Source organism: Armigeres subalbatus, chromosome 2 (genome assembly GCF_024139115.2).
Source record: "Armigeres subalbatus isolate Guangzhou_Male chromosome 2, GZ_Asu_2, whole genome shotgun sequence".
Classification (NCBI taxonomy): domain Eukaryota; kingdom Metazoa; phylum Arthropoda; class Insecta; order Diptera; family Culicidae; genus Armigeres; species Armigeres subalbatus.
In genome coordinates, this window is record NC_085140.1 from 92868544 (window position 1) to 92886731 (window position 18188).

The 18188-nt window shown below is 37.0% G+C and overlaps 2 protein-coding genes across 11 annotated transcripts in view; both read left to right on the forward strand.

Annotated features, from left to right (window-relative positions):
* LOC134209998 (protein Lilipod) overlaps window positions 1–18188 on the forward strand; it is a 136984-nt gene that overhangs the window by 34582 nt on the left and 84214 nt on the right. For 2 of the 10 annotated variants that reach the window (XM_062686022.1, XM_062686023.1), the window contains exon 2: window positions 12495–12829. In XM_062686022.1, the coding sequence (XP_062542006.1) occupies window positions 12761–12829 (69 nt within the window). In that variant the 5' untranslated portion in view covers window positions 12495–12760. Of the gene's footprint in view, window positions 1–11631; window positions 11988–12025; window positions 12190–12494; window positions 12830–18188 lie in introns of those variants that run through there. The other 8 variants (XM_062686021.1, XM_062686019.1, XM_062686017.1 and 5 more) reach the window with 8 other exon arrangements.
* LOC134214727 (ATP synthase subunit e, mitochondrial-like) lies at window positions 4558–7168 on the forward strand. The gene is made up of 3 exons (XM_062694048.1): window positions 4558–4723; window positions 4920–5076; window positions 6972–7168. The coding sequence occupies exons 1-3, from the start codon at window positions 4679–4681 to the stop codon at window positions 7016–7018; spliced, it is 249 nt and encodes an 82-aa protein (XP_062550032.1). The 5' UTR covers window positions 4558–4678; the 3' UTR covers window positions 7019–7168.

An 18188-nucleotide genomic window follows, 5' to 3' on the forward strand; every position in this document is an offset into this window, starting at 1 on the left:
GACTCGACTTCGTCGTCGTCGAGTCAAGTACGAGACACTGAAGACGACCACACAGTTGTGGTCGAAATACGTATCTGCAAAGATATCGAAATAATTGGTGGAATTAAATGGAGTTACTTAATTCGTCTTAGACGGTTAAATACATTCCACTAAAAAGAGCTTAAAATATTTTTTCTGAATCACATTCTCTCAATTCATTCGATTTATGTTTCGTCGAGATGCATCGCACCAAGTAGGAGACTCGAGAATAGTCTCATTGTCGGTATTCCTCTCATTCGCTTCTTGCGTCAACAAAGTTCTGAAAAATATGAAATATAATTTTAAAAGCGAATATAAACGCCTAACATTTACTTACATTTCTGATCCTAACAACCAACTGCTATCGAACGCGATATTAAAAATAATCCCAGTTGATGAACGATAAAACGCAGTTTACAAGCGCGAATGTCGAGAATAAATCTGCGATGAGAATTAGTTCGTCCACAACATACTCTGCCATGTTAACTTCTCATTTCATAAGATTTGTCTTATGAGTTTTTCACATCAGAAGTAGTGATGAAAATCATAAGACAACTCTCATGTTTTATTTTATCTATAGATCACTCCCATGAACTTTATAAGATACAAGAATGAGTTTCATGAAGAGTAAGTCATTATCATAAGAAGCTCTATGAAAATGAAATTCGCATATTTTTCCACGCTTCATAAGATTAGGCTTATGATGTTCAAGAGATAGTTTAGTTGAGTGAAGTAGAGTTTCTGCTATAGCCACTTCCCATATTGGTGAATACATATATGCTTAGGGAACATCCACAAATTACGTAACGCTTAGAGGGGGGAGGGGGGGTTGACCAAAGTGTGACAATCCATACAAAAGTTTTCAATGATTCATATAAAAAGTGTGACATAGGGGGGAGGGGGGGTTGAAAATGGTCAATTTTTGCGTTACGTAATTAATGGATCTTCCTTTATAATAGTTTGTTCCGATTGAAATTAGTTAAAATTACTGTTGAAGAGAGACAATTATTCACTGCCGGAAACGCTAGTTAAATTATTTCTATACATAACCCGAATTGAAATACTAAAAGGGACAAGAATGATGAAAAAATCAAAAATATACTTGAGCACAAATTATGACCTTTTTCATCCTTTTAGTGCTTCGCTGCTGGGAAAGAATGGTAAAGATTCAAAAGAATTGAAAATACAGGCAGAGGTGGTAGCTGCTGTTCACCAACGAAACATCTCAGGGAACATCCATAAATTACATAACGCTTAGGTGTGCCTGAGGTGTGAAAAACTCGGAAAACATAATTTATAAATACAAAAAGTGTAACAGGGGAGAGGAGGGATCATACATGATCGTTCTCGCGTTACGTAATTAATGGATCTTCCCTCATCACAAAACAAACCATGTGCTCCTTGATGGCAGAGAAGTTGCGTGCGTTAGTGTGAGAAAGAAACATCATATATTATATGGAATTGAAACCAGAGTGAGGAGGAGGATCTGTTGTTTATGTCCATGGTGGGTGGTGTGGTGGCGCCGAAAATTTTGACAGCTTCTTGATGAGAGAAACTATGCGATGCCAGCGCCTCCACGAGATTGCCACTTGTGTTGCATTTTAAAACGTCCGTTAAATTCCTTACACACGATTGAGAACGGACTTGTATGTCTGTTCTCTGTGTTTTAGGGTAGTTTTTTTCCGCAGTAGGGACGAGTAGAGTTCTACTCTAAATTACTTCGACATTGACAGATACAATACTTGTGATCTCTCTCGCAACATGTCAAAAAAAAATTGTCATGAAGCGTGTATACAAACTATTTTCGCAAATCGACAGTACCAATCAATTTACATTGGCCATCCACGATTTTGCCCTTAAGATAATTGCCTAGCTTCTGGCTATTAGTCAACCAGCACCACGAATCCTCGCTACTTGGTTCAGCGGGTTACAAAATTTCTCTTTGATGTTTATTTTGCTCATGGTCTACCAATGCAAGCAAACGTCGATAAACCCCGCACCTTTATTATTTGCAATGGAATATAGCTGTCAACCCACAAAACAAACCACACGGAATCACAAATCAGCTCAGTTTTGTACAGGCAGAAAAATTTCTCGTAAAACTGAGTTTGAAACAAAAAGAGTTTTTCATGGCAATTCAGAAAAAAAAACACATGGAACAAATTCGGAATTATTATTTGTATGAACATCTCGCATGGGCAGTTCTTTAATAGTTAACCCCAATCAAGAGAGAAAGAGAGTCAGAAAACTATCTGGGTGTAAGTTAAAAATTGAGGTTGTTTACTTTGTTTTATATGCTTTAAGCATATTTTTTTGGGGTCTTATTTGCGTTCTTATTTGTTTGTCTACAAAATAAAGTGTTGTGATTAAAAAACGAATTTGAGCCTATTGGAACCTTTGAAGCATCAAAAACTGAAAAGCGTTAAAATGATTTTTTTGCCTAGGAAAATTATAAATCTGTCTAAATTCTGGCTTGCTCCGAGGTAACATATTCACGGCTAGTGAACCAACATTCTGAATATTTTCCGTTCTTTCTATATATTAACATCTATTTTGTTATCTATTATCTGAATTTTCTCAATAAATTATTGGTTGGTTGGTAATGGCTGGTTTCCTACTCGCCGCCGCCAGCATCCAGGCGCTAACGTATAAGTGCAAACAGCCAGCATGAGTTAACCACCGGATATTTGTATGGGGAAAAACATTTAACGCGGGTTATCTCAAAGTTAGGATCTTTTCAAGTAAAACTATTTGGTACTAGTTATGTACACGCCCGTTTCAAATCACTCAGAGGCAGATGAAATCTCGCTTAACTTTTCAAAAAGACCTAAGTAACATTTTGTCATGATTTAATTTGAGTACTGCAATCAAAAGCTTTCGTGTTGGTCTGTTGATTGCATAATTCAAATTAAATAATGAAAATAATGATACTTAGGTCCTTTTGAAAAGATTAGCGAGAAATTGTATTGACATTTCTTTTTTTGACAGAAATCTTACTCATTTTTCATAAAAAAAAGTTCCACTTGTCAAATTTTAACTAAAAGTTAAACGAATCGGTATAATAGTTCACAGCCTAAGCCTACCACATTTTTTTTTGTTGAAGGTGCTTTATTTTGAACCTTAGATGCCTTTCGCAATACTGATTTCAGAACTCCTAGTGTGCCGCTGAAAGCACGCACAAGGTAGGTGATTCATTTTCTACTATGTCTAGGATAGCATAACCTTTTCGAACTTTTGGCTTTTTAGGCAAGGTAATAGTAAAAATAAGAAAAAGAGTAAATTGTTTCAAATCATATCATGAACACAGTCTGCAGTCGAGATGTGAAGGAAATCAACAGATCCGTACAGAAATTAACATAGAGTGCGGCACTTTCATCAATTCAAGACCAAATTCCGAATATTATTCGGCTTAAAGTTATGCTGATCTCATAAAATTGAAATACGTTTAATCTCAGTGTACTTCTCGAGAGTTTTTTCGAAGCATAATTTAAAATAATTTAATGTGGTTTTCATATATTTTGATTGAACGTGTAACTGACTATACAGTGTCAACACACTCACACAAACAAACATAGTACCACCTCGGCTCACCAACAGCGCTCCTAACAGTGTCGCCCGATTTCAGACTGTGTTGCCAGTCTTCTTGATAATGTGGTCTTCGCATTGAGTTATACCGTTAACATGGGTAAAATTGTATTTAATCTTCATGTCTTGCGAAATAAAAAAATCTTTTGGATTTTGAAATGACGATTTCTGGCGAGTGATATCACTGTTCACAAGGAAAAAGTTCGAATAAATAAACAAAATTGCACCATGAATTATTTCAAGCTAAAAAGAAAGAATCACCTGCTTTGAGCGTAATTACAGCGGCACACTAGGAGTTAACTTTCTGAAATCAGTATGGCGAAAGGCATCTAAGGTTCGATTTCTCAAAATTAAGCGTCTTCGTCGAAACAATATTTGGTAGGCGTATTAGCGGACACCTTCCTACATAACCGGTACTATAGATAGTAGAATCTATAGATGAGCGAAAGCATGGCTGAGTCGATTTTTTTGCCCGTGCACACGCGCATATGACGTCACAGCCCTTAACGTTTCCATTGAAATCGTGACGTCATGCTCGTTTGGAGACACGTTTGACAGTTCGTTTGGAGACAGAGGATTTATCTTCGCTCATCTATATATTCCACTATCTATAACCGGTACCAAATAGTTTTTCATGAAAAGTTCCTAATTTTCAGAAAACCCGCGTTAGATGTCTTTCGCCATACAAATTTCTGGCGGTTAACTCATGCTGGCTATTTGCGCATATACGATAGCGCCTGGATGTGGAAGCGGTGAGTAGAAAATCAGCCACTGCCAATAATTCATTGATAATGAAATGATCTGAATTTTCCATCTACAAACTAATTATCACAAGTCCGTTGATAATTTCGCCATATTTTGCCCGTGTGTAAGCTGCGTATACTGCCTGGCGAGGCAAATACTGGTAACGTAATTTATGATGGCTCAAAGTGCGGGCTTTATCAACTTTTGACATTTCGACAATTGACAGATCGTTCGTCACGACATTTTGCCGTCTTCTCGCGTAGTGTGGAAATTTTAGGAGGAAAAGTTTTGCTTAACTTTCCATATTTTCCATTAAATTTATCCTCAGAAAATGGCAGATCTCGGTGCTCCAGTACGCGTATCCCCACTGATCAAGGTAAGCTGTAGTATTAGTCATTTTGTGCTGGCCAGAATGCCACCCGAAAGATGTGCCGTCCCATTATGTAATGTTTGTCAGTTTGTCCGGGAAGAAGGTAACATTGAAACGAAAAGATATTCGGAATCTTTATATTATTTGCCAATTTTTGACCTTATGCCTGATTTATATTTACTATTTTTGATTTCCTTTGTAGTTCGGTCGCTGGTCGTTCCTTGCCATCGGTGTGGCGTACGGTGCCTACCACCAGAGCCGTCTGTCCAAGCGTGAGGTCGGCATTCGTGAGGTCGAAGCCAAGCAGAAAGTCATCCGCGACGCCAAACTGGCAGAGGAGAAGAAGCGTGCACAGGCTGGTCAGTATCCTTTATGAATAGAACAATAATTATTAGGAATGCAACTGTTGTATGTATTTGTAGTTTAATGTAGTCTTCTAGTGGATGGAAGATTATTGTAAATTATCCTCACACATATTACTATTATGATTTAAAATTAACAGTATAATGCCACTTGCATGCTTATATTTGTGTCACCTACATGGCGGGACCCTAACAGAAGGTGGAATTTCTTATGGCAGAATTTTGTCATTTCTTGAGTTAAAATCTGCCCGGTCTAAGTTTAAAGGAGATATGATTGCTATTCCAACATCTCTCCCATATGTATGTCTGCTTTTTATCTATTGTAATTGCATCTCACTACTGAAAAATTCATGACATTAGTTGTAATGTACGATTTCAATACATCTAAAAGGCGAGAAAATTTCTCACCCGAAAATTTCTCAAACCGTAAAGAGCAGTGTTTCTCAGCATTTTGAGCGTTCATTTTCAAAATTGCGTCTTAAGCAATTAAAATTAACTATGATCTTACATGCTACACTTTGTACTTACTTACTGATTAAAACGAAAAAAATGGTGCAGTGAGCACCAATCGAAGTGATTTTAAGATCAATATGAGTTTCAATACCCTTAGTTGGTATATATATTTATAAGCTTTCATCCAAGTACTAGCATGTAAGATAAAAGTTTGTCTGTAATAAAAGCATATTACTATTGTTTTAAAAGCAAATCCCGCAAAATTCTGGTGATCACTTGTATAAAGAATCGAACTCAGTCACATTCATCATGGTATGCTTCGTAACAACTATGTAATAAGTAGAAGCATAAATACTAGGATGCTAGTGGCGCTGTAGTCATTAAAAGTATTTTGCCAAAATATGCTTCCACCCTAACTTGTCGGTTTGTTGTGCATAATGTTGTAGTGCATGTTTTGTTTCATTACCAACATTGGTTTGACACTTCTAGTACCGGTACTTTGGCTACCAGATCAAAGTTACCTAGAGGTTAGTCACGCGAACAGGGACGACATTAGCAATCCAATACTTATGCATCTACTATGTAATACGCCTTATCGCTGTGATACGGAAGGTATACTGCCTACTGAAAAACAAGAAAGCATGCATCTGGTCAATCTAATGCCAAAGAATATCTTATCATAGCCCAAGGAGAATCACAAAAATTAGAATTGCATTACAGTCGCCTCTCTACATCTCGATATTGAAGAGATCGACGAATGGAAGGAAAATTGAAATGGGTACTAGATCCAAAAAAGCTCGTTGCTATGAAAAACGACAACAAAACAAATGTCATTCCTTGGTGTTGATCTGTTTGTTATTGTCCAAAGATGATCTAGTAGCATAAAAATTTAAACATATCGACATAAGGAGAGAGAATCCAAAACAAAATATGATCAGAACACATCGAGATAGAGAGGTAGGAGGTTATCTAGATGTAGAATGGCCAAATGTATGAAGATTGAAGGGGCCGAGGAAATCATCGACATAGGAAGAGTTATCGAGATGTGGGGAGTCGACTGTACATAGTTTTAACTTAGGCTGACATTTTGAAACAAAAAAACAAACAGCCGACCGTTTGATCTGCTGGTTCAAATTGTCAGCCTAAGTTAAAATTGTATAAATACATTCGGCCTTTCGTAATCGGCCTTCCGACTATGTCGAGGTCAATATACTTATCTTTAAGTAACAATAAAGTGATAAAGTGAATCAGATGTGTAGTGCTAATTCGCCTTACACTCAACTGCAAATCTCTAAATACTTTGGCAAATTGTCTTGAAAAGCTTCAGAGAAATGAACAATTATGAAATGCATCTTTGAAATGAAACGATATTGAATTTTTAGAGCTATTTTAAGAAACATTACATCTAACTAACTTACGTTTTCTTATCCCCATTTCAGAGGAAGCAAGGGCCATCGCTGAGCTGTCCAATCCTGCCAAGAAGTAAAGTGCTTCGCGAATTTATTGTTAGTCCCTTATTTTTAACCTGAAGCGAAGACCGAAGTCAAGCAAAATGTAATTTAATCTTCTAACCATCAGAAAATGGTGCAACCAACAAATTGAAACTGTGAAAATAAAGGATAGTAATAAATTCTGAGCAGAAGTGTACTTTTTTATGTTCGTTAGGCTCGATTCCTACGATGCGTTTTGAAACCTGTGTGATCTGTTAATGCAATAATTAAACATTTCTGTAAGTTTACAAACGATGACATAACATAACGTCAACCAATGAATATTAAGCTTTATAATTAAATACCAGAAATCGCATAACTATATAGTCTATTAAGGTTTTCGAGCTATTAATTGGCATTAAAACTTTAATTTCAAATAGAAATCTAGAGACAGACGAATGCAATCTTATATCTATAACAATTGAATTAGACGATTCAAATCAAATATAGACCAGATTTGGGATTTCAAAATTTGGACTCATGATTTGTATACAACAATTCTCCAAAAAATCAACAGATGGAGAAATGTATGATAAATTTGCACCCAATCCATGTGAAACAGTGGAACTCCTCTGTATTTTGTATTTGTCTCGATATGTGTATCAGTAAACACTGATAAACGAGTAAGATTGTCTAACATCACCGGTTCTAGACATGAAAGAACCATGCAGCTGAACATACAGCGTCTGTCGAGTCAGGGCGTTGCGGAGCATTTCACTCATAAGCCCGCGAACGAAACAAAGAACACCCAACCCAAAACGAAAGCATTGTGGTAACAAAAGTCCTCGAAGTAGTCAATACAACAGCCACAGAGGTACTTGGTGCTGCACAAGGAAATCAACGGAAATGCTGGTTGATGTGGAGTGCCAAACTGGGAGGGAGATCCAGATACTACACACGAAATAACAATAAAATTAAACGTCATGACGCAAGAAAATTATCGACGAGCAATATATACCAAAGCAAGCGTCACACGGACTGACCAATTTTTGTTTTGCGTGTCATCGATGTTTTCGTTGATTTCATTGAAGCCGGTGCGTGACTTTCTCAAGTTTCATATAACGTTCCGAGTGCGGGACATTGTCATGTCTCGTGAAACTCTCTCGGAGTATTGAATTAAGAAGTGTCCGGAACATAGTCGTTTTTCGCTTCCCTATGGAGGGAATCACAAAATGCGGCGGATTAAATTCAGTATAAATAAAATACGAATCTCTTGTCAGCATCTATCTCAACCAACTCAACAACCAAAACTCATTCAAAGTCATTTATATAAAGTTTAATAACTTTGTCGATATTTTTTCATACTAATTTATTCCTAATAACGATATAAATTTCAATGGATCGTTATATAAATTTTCGCAAAGTATGATATCAATGCAATGATATATTTTGGCAAATAATTTCATAAATGATCACCACTACACCTTTATCCCTTTTTGTTCATCGAATCATCAGTATTTTGGCGTTTGTTTATCTCCGTTATCTTGTTATATTTTTGAAATAAAAAATTATTGAATGAAACGACATTAGCTTTTTGTTTATGAATGGATAGCCTTGTCGTCATAAAGAACCATTTCACAAGGACATTGCCGGTAATTGATGTTTTGGGGTAAGGAAAATAATTCCCCTACATATTGATTATATTTGAATGAAAATTATATAGGATAGAATGTTAATGCCGATGTTAATGCAATTTAGCTATTACCAATCAAAACTACATTGTGGTCTAATGATTAAGATCTCTGAGCAAAGGTTCTACAGTATTCTTTCTTCCAGGTTCGATAAACGATTAAGCAAATAAATAGATAAATAAAAATCTGCATCAAAAATAACTCTCGATGTTCCTCTGAAGAACCCTTAAATTAAAGTTCTTATCAAAAATTCTGACATATCGATAAAGTATAACGGTGAAAAATCATATCGTTTTAACCGTTTTAACGGTATCGATATTTTGAAAAAGATCCTTTGCATTTTTGAGTAATTTAAAATTCTTTATGAAACGGCATCGATCGCTATCGATGGTTCATAAGAAAACTTTTAAAATTGGATATGAAGAATTTTGAAGAAACTTAAAGAAATGGTTGGCAAGGATTGATTATTCATGTTGGCAAATGTGTTTTTGTTTTCTTTTGCATTTCGAAGTAGCTTGTTTCATAACGGGTGGGAAAAGACGGAAGTTGCAAAGCGAAATCTCTCTTCCATTCTTTCACCATATATGCCAGATTCGGACGACGAAGACTTGATTTTTTCAAATCGTCAAAATCCGACTATTCACGATGAAGACTACGAAAAAAAATTTACTGTAGCTGCGGATTGGGTTGACATTGAAGAACGTGAAACGAGCGATGCAGATAATGAATTAATAAGCGATAAGCAAAGGGAATCATTGCAAGAAGATGTATCCTAGACGTTTCCTTTTCTCTTTACAATGGACTCCATTTTCAAACGAGTTTCACAAGGCATTTTTTTGTTCAACAACCGTCGTTTCAAATATAGATTGATAATGTTCAATACAATTTTCTGCTTTTTATAGTTTTCAAGCAAATGATCAGTATCGATACTCCCCATTTATTAAATATTTTCAGCTAGGTCTGCGGTGACGTTTCATGACAACTAAAGTTAGGTCTGCACTGACATTCATATTTTTTTAATCTGAATCTCCCTCCCAGGTGCCAAAGAGTGACAGATGAGAGGTAGGGTCGCATGCTCGTCGCGGGTGTCCACACGGTGTTGGTCCCGACCCAAGGTGAAAATGCATGGAATGCGATCTGAGGTTGTTGATTAGTTCATAAATATATGTATCTTGGAACATTCGTAACATGTGATAATGGTAGGTATTAGCCGCGAGGTAAAAAGACGTATTTGCTGGTACAATTAGGTACAACCTGATGGAATTCGGCAGATTACCGTGGGCTGGACATGTAGTGCCGATGCCAGGGGAGGGGCCACCCTCATAGATTGATATCAAACATGATTTTTTCCAGTAATTGTTTTTCGATTATACATACACAGAATTTGTGTATGTAATTCCATGGTAACGGTTACTATTTTGTAGACTACGCCATGTTTTTAAAACAACCACAAATTTTCAGTTAAATTAACCACGCATTCGGACAAATCCACCACTGATTCAGTTCATGCAACAACATTCCACCAGGACCACAGTTGATTTTTACTGCGCGCATGGTAAAATCAAACGGGTTTGTTGTCTGCTGAAAATCGTCGGTGTGTATTCTTAAATTAACCCTCGGAATGGTAGTTTCGATCGCACCATTTTTTTGCGTGTAGGTACATGATTGGAATATTTATGGTATGGTAGTAAATTATACATCAATGGTACCATGAATAACTTTGACGGTAGCCTCAACCATTTTTGGATTTTTGATAATACTCTGAAAGGGTCGTTAAGTATTGTTATCATTCAACAATGACCATTTTTGTGAACAAAAAAAATCTGTCATTGTAGACTCACTTTATCATTCATGATTCTCAGAATACTAATCGTTTAACGTATACGATCAAAATTTAATAATGATATTCGAATATATTTAATATAATATTCGGGCAGCAACAGTGATGTAAGTGCGTACACGTATTATGGCGTTTATGCGCTCTAAAACCTAAATATCAATGATTTTTCGTACTGAGGGTCAAGATTTTGCATGAATTCACGATCCTACGGAAAGAATTACGTGAATTAAGTTTAAATGGCCTTATAAACGCGAGTGATCGGCGGTTAAGTCAAAACGGTATATAACTTACGTTACCAATAAAAAGCCATGTACTCCATGTTAATCTCTTTTCCATAGCTTTTTACGACAATATCTATTTCTATTATTCACAAATCTAATATGTATTAACCAATCAAACCTGTGTGGATGTAAAAGAGCTCTTACATTCTAGTGTACCTAATATTTGCTAGCCTAATAATTGCTACTCACTACAGCGTGCTCGCACCTTGAGTGTGATCCATTGTTTCAAATCATGTCCGATTCATGATTGATTGCTAAAACTTGCATCCCGTCGCGCAAGCTGCAAATAATACGACCACGACGCTAAAGAAATTACAGCCATTATGCTCATGTTCAATGCAATGTAATATCAGACCAGTTTAGATCTAAACTACTTAAGTAAATAAATTTGAATTTGTTTTCAAGTTTTGTGACTAACTAATTGTCCGTTCGAAGTGTTAAATTATTCGAATCGTTCCACTGTGCATTCGATGCACATCATGCATTTAAAGGGCTAACTTGAACGCATAACAAACGCCTGAAAAGAAAACGTCAAAACCCACCGTTACATTTTTCAAATTCCGTTTTCTTTCTTTTATTCGTATCATAAACAGAAAAAGCAAACGCTTCATGCGTTGTGAGCGTGCTTTGTTTTCATCGTTTTCTCATGGCTTTCAATCAATGACGTCGTATTGTGGGGTGGCATCCAACGGATACGTAACGTAATGTTGTTTTCACTCAACTTCGGGTTTTCCTCAATATATTTTTGTAAGGAACATTTTTATGAAAATTTCTCTTGAAGCATCAACCCACCTATAGCAGTGTTTCGTTATCAATGGATCCACCTTACTGGGAAAGGAAGCAAAGCAGAAGGTGCTCACACTGTCACACTGGGGTGCGTTTCGTTCGAGATTTTCAGTGCAGTTCAGCTTTCAGCAGCAGCGCAGATTCGCTTTGTCCGTCGTGAAATTTAGTTCGTGGTTGTTGAAATTGATTCGACGAGACGTGGAATGTAATTGCTCGGTAGAGTACCTAACATTGTGAGTGGAAGGAATTTTCCCACTGGCGTTGCAAAGTCGTTCACCGCAGAAAAAAGTGTCGCTAAAATTTTTAGGAAACGCCGCGGCGCTACGGGCAGCAAGTCGCAATTTAGGGTCTACCTGCGGGGGATCGATGTTACCGAAAATTAGTGCTCGATGTTTTACGATTTAACACAAAATCATACAGTCAAATGGTGCGTTAAAATTAATTGAAAATAAATGATTTATGGTTTATTACATCAGAAAATTGAAAATAAAAAGTCACGAAAAGTGTCAGTGAAAAGGGGAAAATAATATACGTCACAAGCAAAAATAGGTAGAATCCGAAATAAAAATGTCGAGTGAAAGTGCAGCAACAACTAGGGTGTCCCAAAATTGAATACAAGGATAACGATTGTAATTAATTATTAAACGTAAACATAATGTAAATTTCAAAATTATTGATCAGGCCAATAGAAAATCATATCGAAAAACCCCTGATTAAGTAATTTTAATTTGGAGATGCATTCTCTCTTAATTTTTGGAACAAAGAAACCTTAAAATTATTCTAAGATTGTCGAAGGGAACTATATATCTAATCATATACTCATTCAAAAATTTCAACCAAAATAAAAAATCGAGGGATTGTATGTGATACGTTTTTGGGACACCCTGTAAAATGTATTTATCTTTTATATTATTGCTGGGTCGAAATCAAAAAGAGAAAGGATGTTCCTTGTCGTTTCTTTGACAAATTCGTGAAATATCAGTGAAGTGAGTGGTGCATTTACTCGGTGATAACCGCTTGTGTTGAAAATTAAAAAAATGCATCTCAATTGAATAATAAACAACAAGAACCTGGAGGTATCCAGAATATACCAGTAGCACCAACAGAAAACAGTGAATTCAGTCAGAGAAACAGTAACCAGTCAACATTTTTCTCAACCCGAATCTATCGACTGCCTCGCTGCTTCAAGCCGTGGCAGAAATGGACGAAGATGAGGAAGTGGCCGACATCCGGGAGCAGATATTCCACAACACCGTTCGGGAGCATATAGTAAGTGCTTTTTTCTTTACTATGATTTTATTGATTCAAGTTTAACAATTATTATTGGTTCCTGGTTTAACTGCATTCGCCTAAAATCGCTACCTACTAGGAGTATGAAATAATTTTGTTTGCTGAACGTGTTTCTCGCTTATCGCTCAAATGGGTTATGGGGTTACGAAGTTCCGTTGCCGTCGTCATCGTAGCCAGTTCGTCGCGATGCGTGGTTGTAATCAGTGACCATGTCGGCTAGAGGACGAAAATAAAATGTGAAGTACAGGGAGAAACAAAACGATTGAGTAATCTATACAGCAATTGTTCCTTAATCGGTATATACCCCAAGGGATTTATTGTAGATTCAATGACTGCAAGGGCTCTAACAATACTATCCTCACAAACGCTGATACACCAACTAGCAGTGATAACACGTTTCTCGTGTATGTATAAAATAGACAAAAATGTTTAAAGAAAGAATAAAAATGGATTCGAAAAACGGTATAGGTAGATTTTATTACTTATTATAGTTGACCTGGCAGACGTTGTCCTGCATAGTGGGTGGGATCTGCCAATGCAAAATTTACATACGAATCTCAATTTAAGTTTTCACGATTAACTCAACCTTACTGAATTTCGCATGAGGAAATATCATATAAACCCGTCAGAAACGGTAATCATCATATCTGCCGAAGGTATGCAGAAAATCCATCCAGCCGTTTTCGAGTTATGCGGAAGGATTGGAAGGAAATTTACAATGAGTACTAGATCCAAAAAAGCTCGTTGCTATGAAAAACGACAAAAACGACAACAAAACAAATGTCATTAAAGGAAATTTTCTGGTTGTTGATATGTTTGTTATTGTTCAAAGATGATCTAATAGCCTAACAATTTTAACATATCGATATAAGGAGATCGAATTCAAAACAAAATATGATCAGAATACATCGAGAAAGAAAAATATCGAGATGTAGAATGCCCAAAAGTATGTAGATTGGAGGGACCTAGGAAACCATCGACATAGGGAGAGATATCGAGATACAGAACATCGAAATGTAGAGAATTGCAAGCGAAGCTGATGTTGACAGGTTTTCCCGTCAAATGTAACTAGTTACGAACAAATAAGTTAAAGATCTTTGCCTTTAGTAAGAATCAATACGGTTGTGCTTAAAATTCGTCCGCATGACGTAAACTACGTAAAGCAGTTTGAGCTACAGTGTTGATTCGATTTTGTCACGCCACGGTTTTTTCCTCCACCCGATTTTATTACGTTTTTGACTCGATTTTATTACGGCCCGGTTTTATAATATTTTTCATCAAATTTGTCACCCTGTAACATTTTATATATTTTAGTCTTTTTGCCTTTCTCGTATACTAAGTATACGTAAAGGCTATATGATCGCTCCAAAAACAAACTTTTTATAGAAGGCCCGGAGACCCATAGTGTTATATGATGTCTGTGTGTGTCCAAAATTCCGGATAATCAAACCCCGGTTAATCGAGTCCGACGTGTATTTTGCATTACCAAGCCCAGGGAATCAATATTCGAGTAACGCCTAACAATATACTCTTTGTCATCCACAGAGTTTGGTACTGACAAACGCACCTAGCGACAAACCTTTATCAGAACCCGAACACAATATGACAAGAATCATTTGCCTTGCATGCTCTGATATTTCCAAGAATACGGTGCTAATTTTGTAATCATTGTTCGATTCTCGAATATTTCCATGAAAGCAGAAACTATGATAGCATAAAACCCAAATTTGCAAAAATTTTCGGATCTTTGTCATTATTTTCTCCGACAAAAACAAAGCTTTGTCGTTGGTTCTCTTTTGTCACTTGTTTCGTATGCGCATTCCAGAAAAATTGATTCCCTGACCAAGCCATAAAAAATTGTTTAGTTATGTTGGCCTCTTAGCCAGGCGACTTACGTGGTCAGTCGTCTAGACGCATGTGCAATGGAGTGTGGGTTCGATGCCCACCCAGGTAAGACGAAAATTTTTCGTATAGCGGAAAATTCTTCACTGATCCATTGGCTGTTGTGCAAATGTCCTTTCCGTTATCTAATTCTAGATGTTGGGTGTGCAGTCTATGTGACCTCGGGTCGAAAACGGTAGTTCTATAATTTTTTATATTATTGGTCCTAAAGCTATAAATTTTTTTGATTTTTTGTCACTTCTCTCATTTTATTCCCCTAAAATTCTCCAGGGGTGTAATAAAAACGAAATGATACTGTATTAGGAATCGTAGTATATCGCCCATTTCTCAACACCGTCAGAGCTAAAATGGGTTTAAAACAACATCATTAAAATTAAATGGTCACTACATACGTAATCATAAGAACCATTTTTTAATACTCTAGCATGACACTACAATTCGTAATGTACCTAACTGCTTTATGTCATGCGGTCATATAAACCAGAAATCTATTAAAGTGTAAGGATAGAAATGACCAAATCCGAAACAACATCTTCAACTGCTGACACACTCAGCAAAACTGATATGATATCGATGGTTATTGTTCATGTTCTCATTCATTCATTTATTTAGGCTACATCTAATCTAAACAAATAACACGGAATCAACAATTTGACGCCACTATACACGGTTTGAGGCCGCATCTCTCCATCATCACGACCAATGCGCCCCACGCTCGCCAAGTCGTTCTGTACATGGTCAGCCCACCTCGCTCCCTACATGTTGACTGTAGGGAAAAGAGAAGCGATTTCCTATTATGGACCCCAGGGGGTCTACTGTAGGGCAAATTCAGTCAATTTCAACGAATAGCGTCATGTATTAAATGTTTTATGTAAGTATCGTGAAAGGGAGAAGCATTAGATATAACGTGAATTTAATATGTTGAACATTTCCACTCCTTATAACAAGAAGAGTAAAATTCCGCTTTTGGGTAATTTCCCCTACTATGATCTAATTTTTTAACGCTATTATCTTCAACACTTCTCCTAATCAAGATCCGGCAAAACTCCCATCTTCTCTCGTGGAGTCCTGAATGCTGATGTATGATGGAGTGCTGAGGTTGAAGCACCTACCAGAAATCCAGCTAGTGGGATTTGTCAAGGACGTACGATTACCGTGTATAGAAAGTTCATCGAGGTGGTCCAATTGATTGCAGTGCAATCGAAATTCGAACAATTTCGTAGAGGATAGATTGCGCAGCAAGAAGCTGTAGCGGTCACATCATAAAAAAGGATATGGTATTCGTCATCAACTGGAAATTGGTGCACGATGCTTCAATTAAAGTCGGCGGCTCCATCACTTCCAAGCCCAATCAAACTATAGGCATGGTCGTAAATAAGAGGGGGGGGGGGCGCTAGGGGGGTCTTAGCCCTGTCTGGAAAAAAAAACCTTCCCTAGGATTTGAAAAGTTGGTTTGAAGTGATATCAATTTTAAACATATAGCATAATGAATTACTGAAAAAGTTTCAGGAAAAAAGAGCTATCTCCCATATTCACCCTATTATAATGAAATGAGTGGAAGACAAATGAGCTTGTTTCTCATTTCTTAAAAAGATTCCTGTGTGGCAGTGAAATTACACTTCGCGTTAATTATGAAAATCTAATTGATTTGAAAGCATCAAAGTAAGCTTGATATGAACAGACGGAGAGCTACCAAAATATCAATCAAAGCAATCGTGGTACTTCGCCACCATCGCGGACAGGAGTGGCAATTTATCAGCAGACTTCCGCTTGCCTTGCAGCTTGATAATCTCCACAATGCCCATCAGCATACGAGAAGGATTCTCATGAGTATCCGAGAAGAATTCTCAATTGAATCTCTAAGGAATTCCTTTCAGAATCATCGAAGTATTCCAACCGGAATCCAGAAGAATATATTCATTCCTTTCGGTATCGTTGCGTTGAGGGATACATTTGGGAATCTGTGGAGGATACGTTTCACAATTCATGGATGATTTCGAAAATTTGTTTCGGAATCGTTGGGAGATTTGCTTCGGAATTCCTTGACGATTTGTTTCAGTCCTTTGAATATTTAATTTGGAGTCTCTCGACGTTTTGCCTCGGAATCCCTCGACGATCGGAATCCCTCTGACGATTTGCTTTGAAATCCCTCGACGAATTGTTTCGGAATCATTCGACGATTTACTTCGGAGTACATCGACGGTTTGTTTCGAAATCCTTCGATGATTTGCTTCAGAATCCCTCGAAGATATGCTTCGGAATCATTCGACGATTTCCCTGGAACATTCACGTTGGAATTCCTGGAGGATTTCCGACGGATTCTCTGGAACATTTCCGTTGAAACTCCTGGAATTCCCTCCGGCATGCTTGGAGGATTCTCATCAAAATCAAAATCACTAAAAGATTCTCATCGGAATGCTTGGAGGATTTCTGTCAGAATTCCTGGAGAAATGTTGCAGATTTTTTTTATTCGAGATAGATAGATATTTATGAAATGTGCAAAAATATCAACTGATGACTATCGGTGGGAACCTGACGGCGATCCGACACATATTGTCCTTTGAGTATACGCGAAAAGGCGAGCGCTTCTACACTTAGACGCAATAGTAGCAATCAGTATCACTTTGATACTGTGGGCTTCAACAGAAGGCACGTGCTTGAGAAAAGGGATATTATTGAGTGTGATTGATCTGAAATTGCCTGGTGGTTGGACCGTATTTACCAAATTACCACTGACTTAATGAGGAGACAAAATGTTCGAGAATTTGTTGAAGAACCTTAAAATAGAGAAAACAGATGAAGGGGCTATAGTCGCCCAAAAATATGTCCAACCTATTATAGACATGTTTGCAAGATCAACAGATCACGAACATATTTTTCTATCCGACAATTGCATTGCTGTTCATTCATGTCTAAAATTCCCAACTTGATTGCAGTGAATACAACGCTTAAATGAGTAAAATGATTTGACGTGCGAATAAAACAATTTTAACTACGAGCACCGTACTACTAAATTATATTTGTCTGTGAGGATTTGTTTGTTTGAAATAAAAACCCTTATGCAATGGACATATTTTGGTTCCGATCATATCCAATAAATATCAAAAAAGCTAGCTCAAATTATCAACTGATTGCTTGAACATAATTGCAAAATAAATTCGCATCGTTAGAAACTCTGTCAACTACCAAAAACTTCCTCTCTCGATATTTGATATCAGGTAGTAATTCATACAAACTGATAAGAAACATCATCATAACGGCAGCATGTCTGATAATGGATTCAATTAGTTCAATACCCATTATGAAGCGTACGGCGGGCGAGTCGGTCTATTATTCGATATCTGTATTGCGTTTTGGAAAATCTCTTCATCCGTTTTGATTTCTTTCTGCAATCCATATACCTACGCAGCCTGGAATGGAAAACATCTGTCGGTTA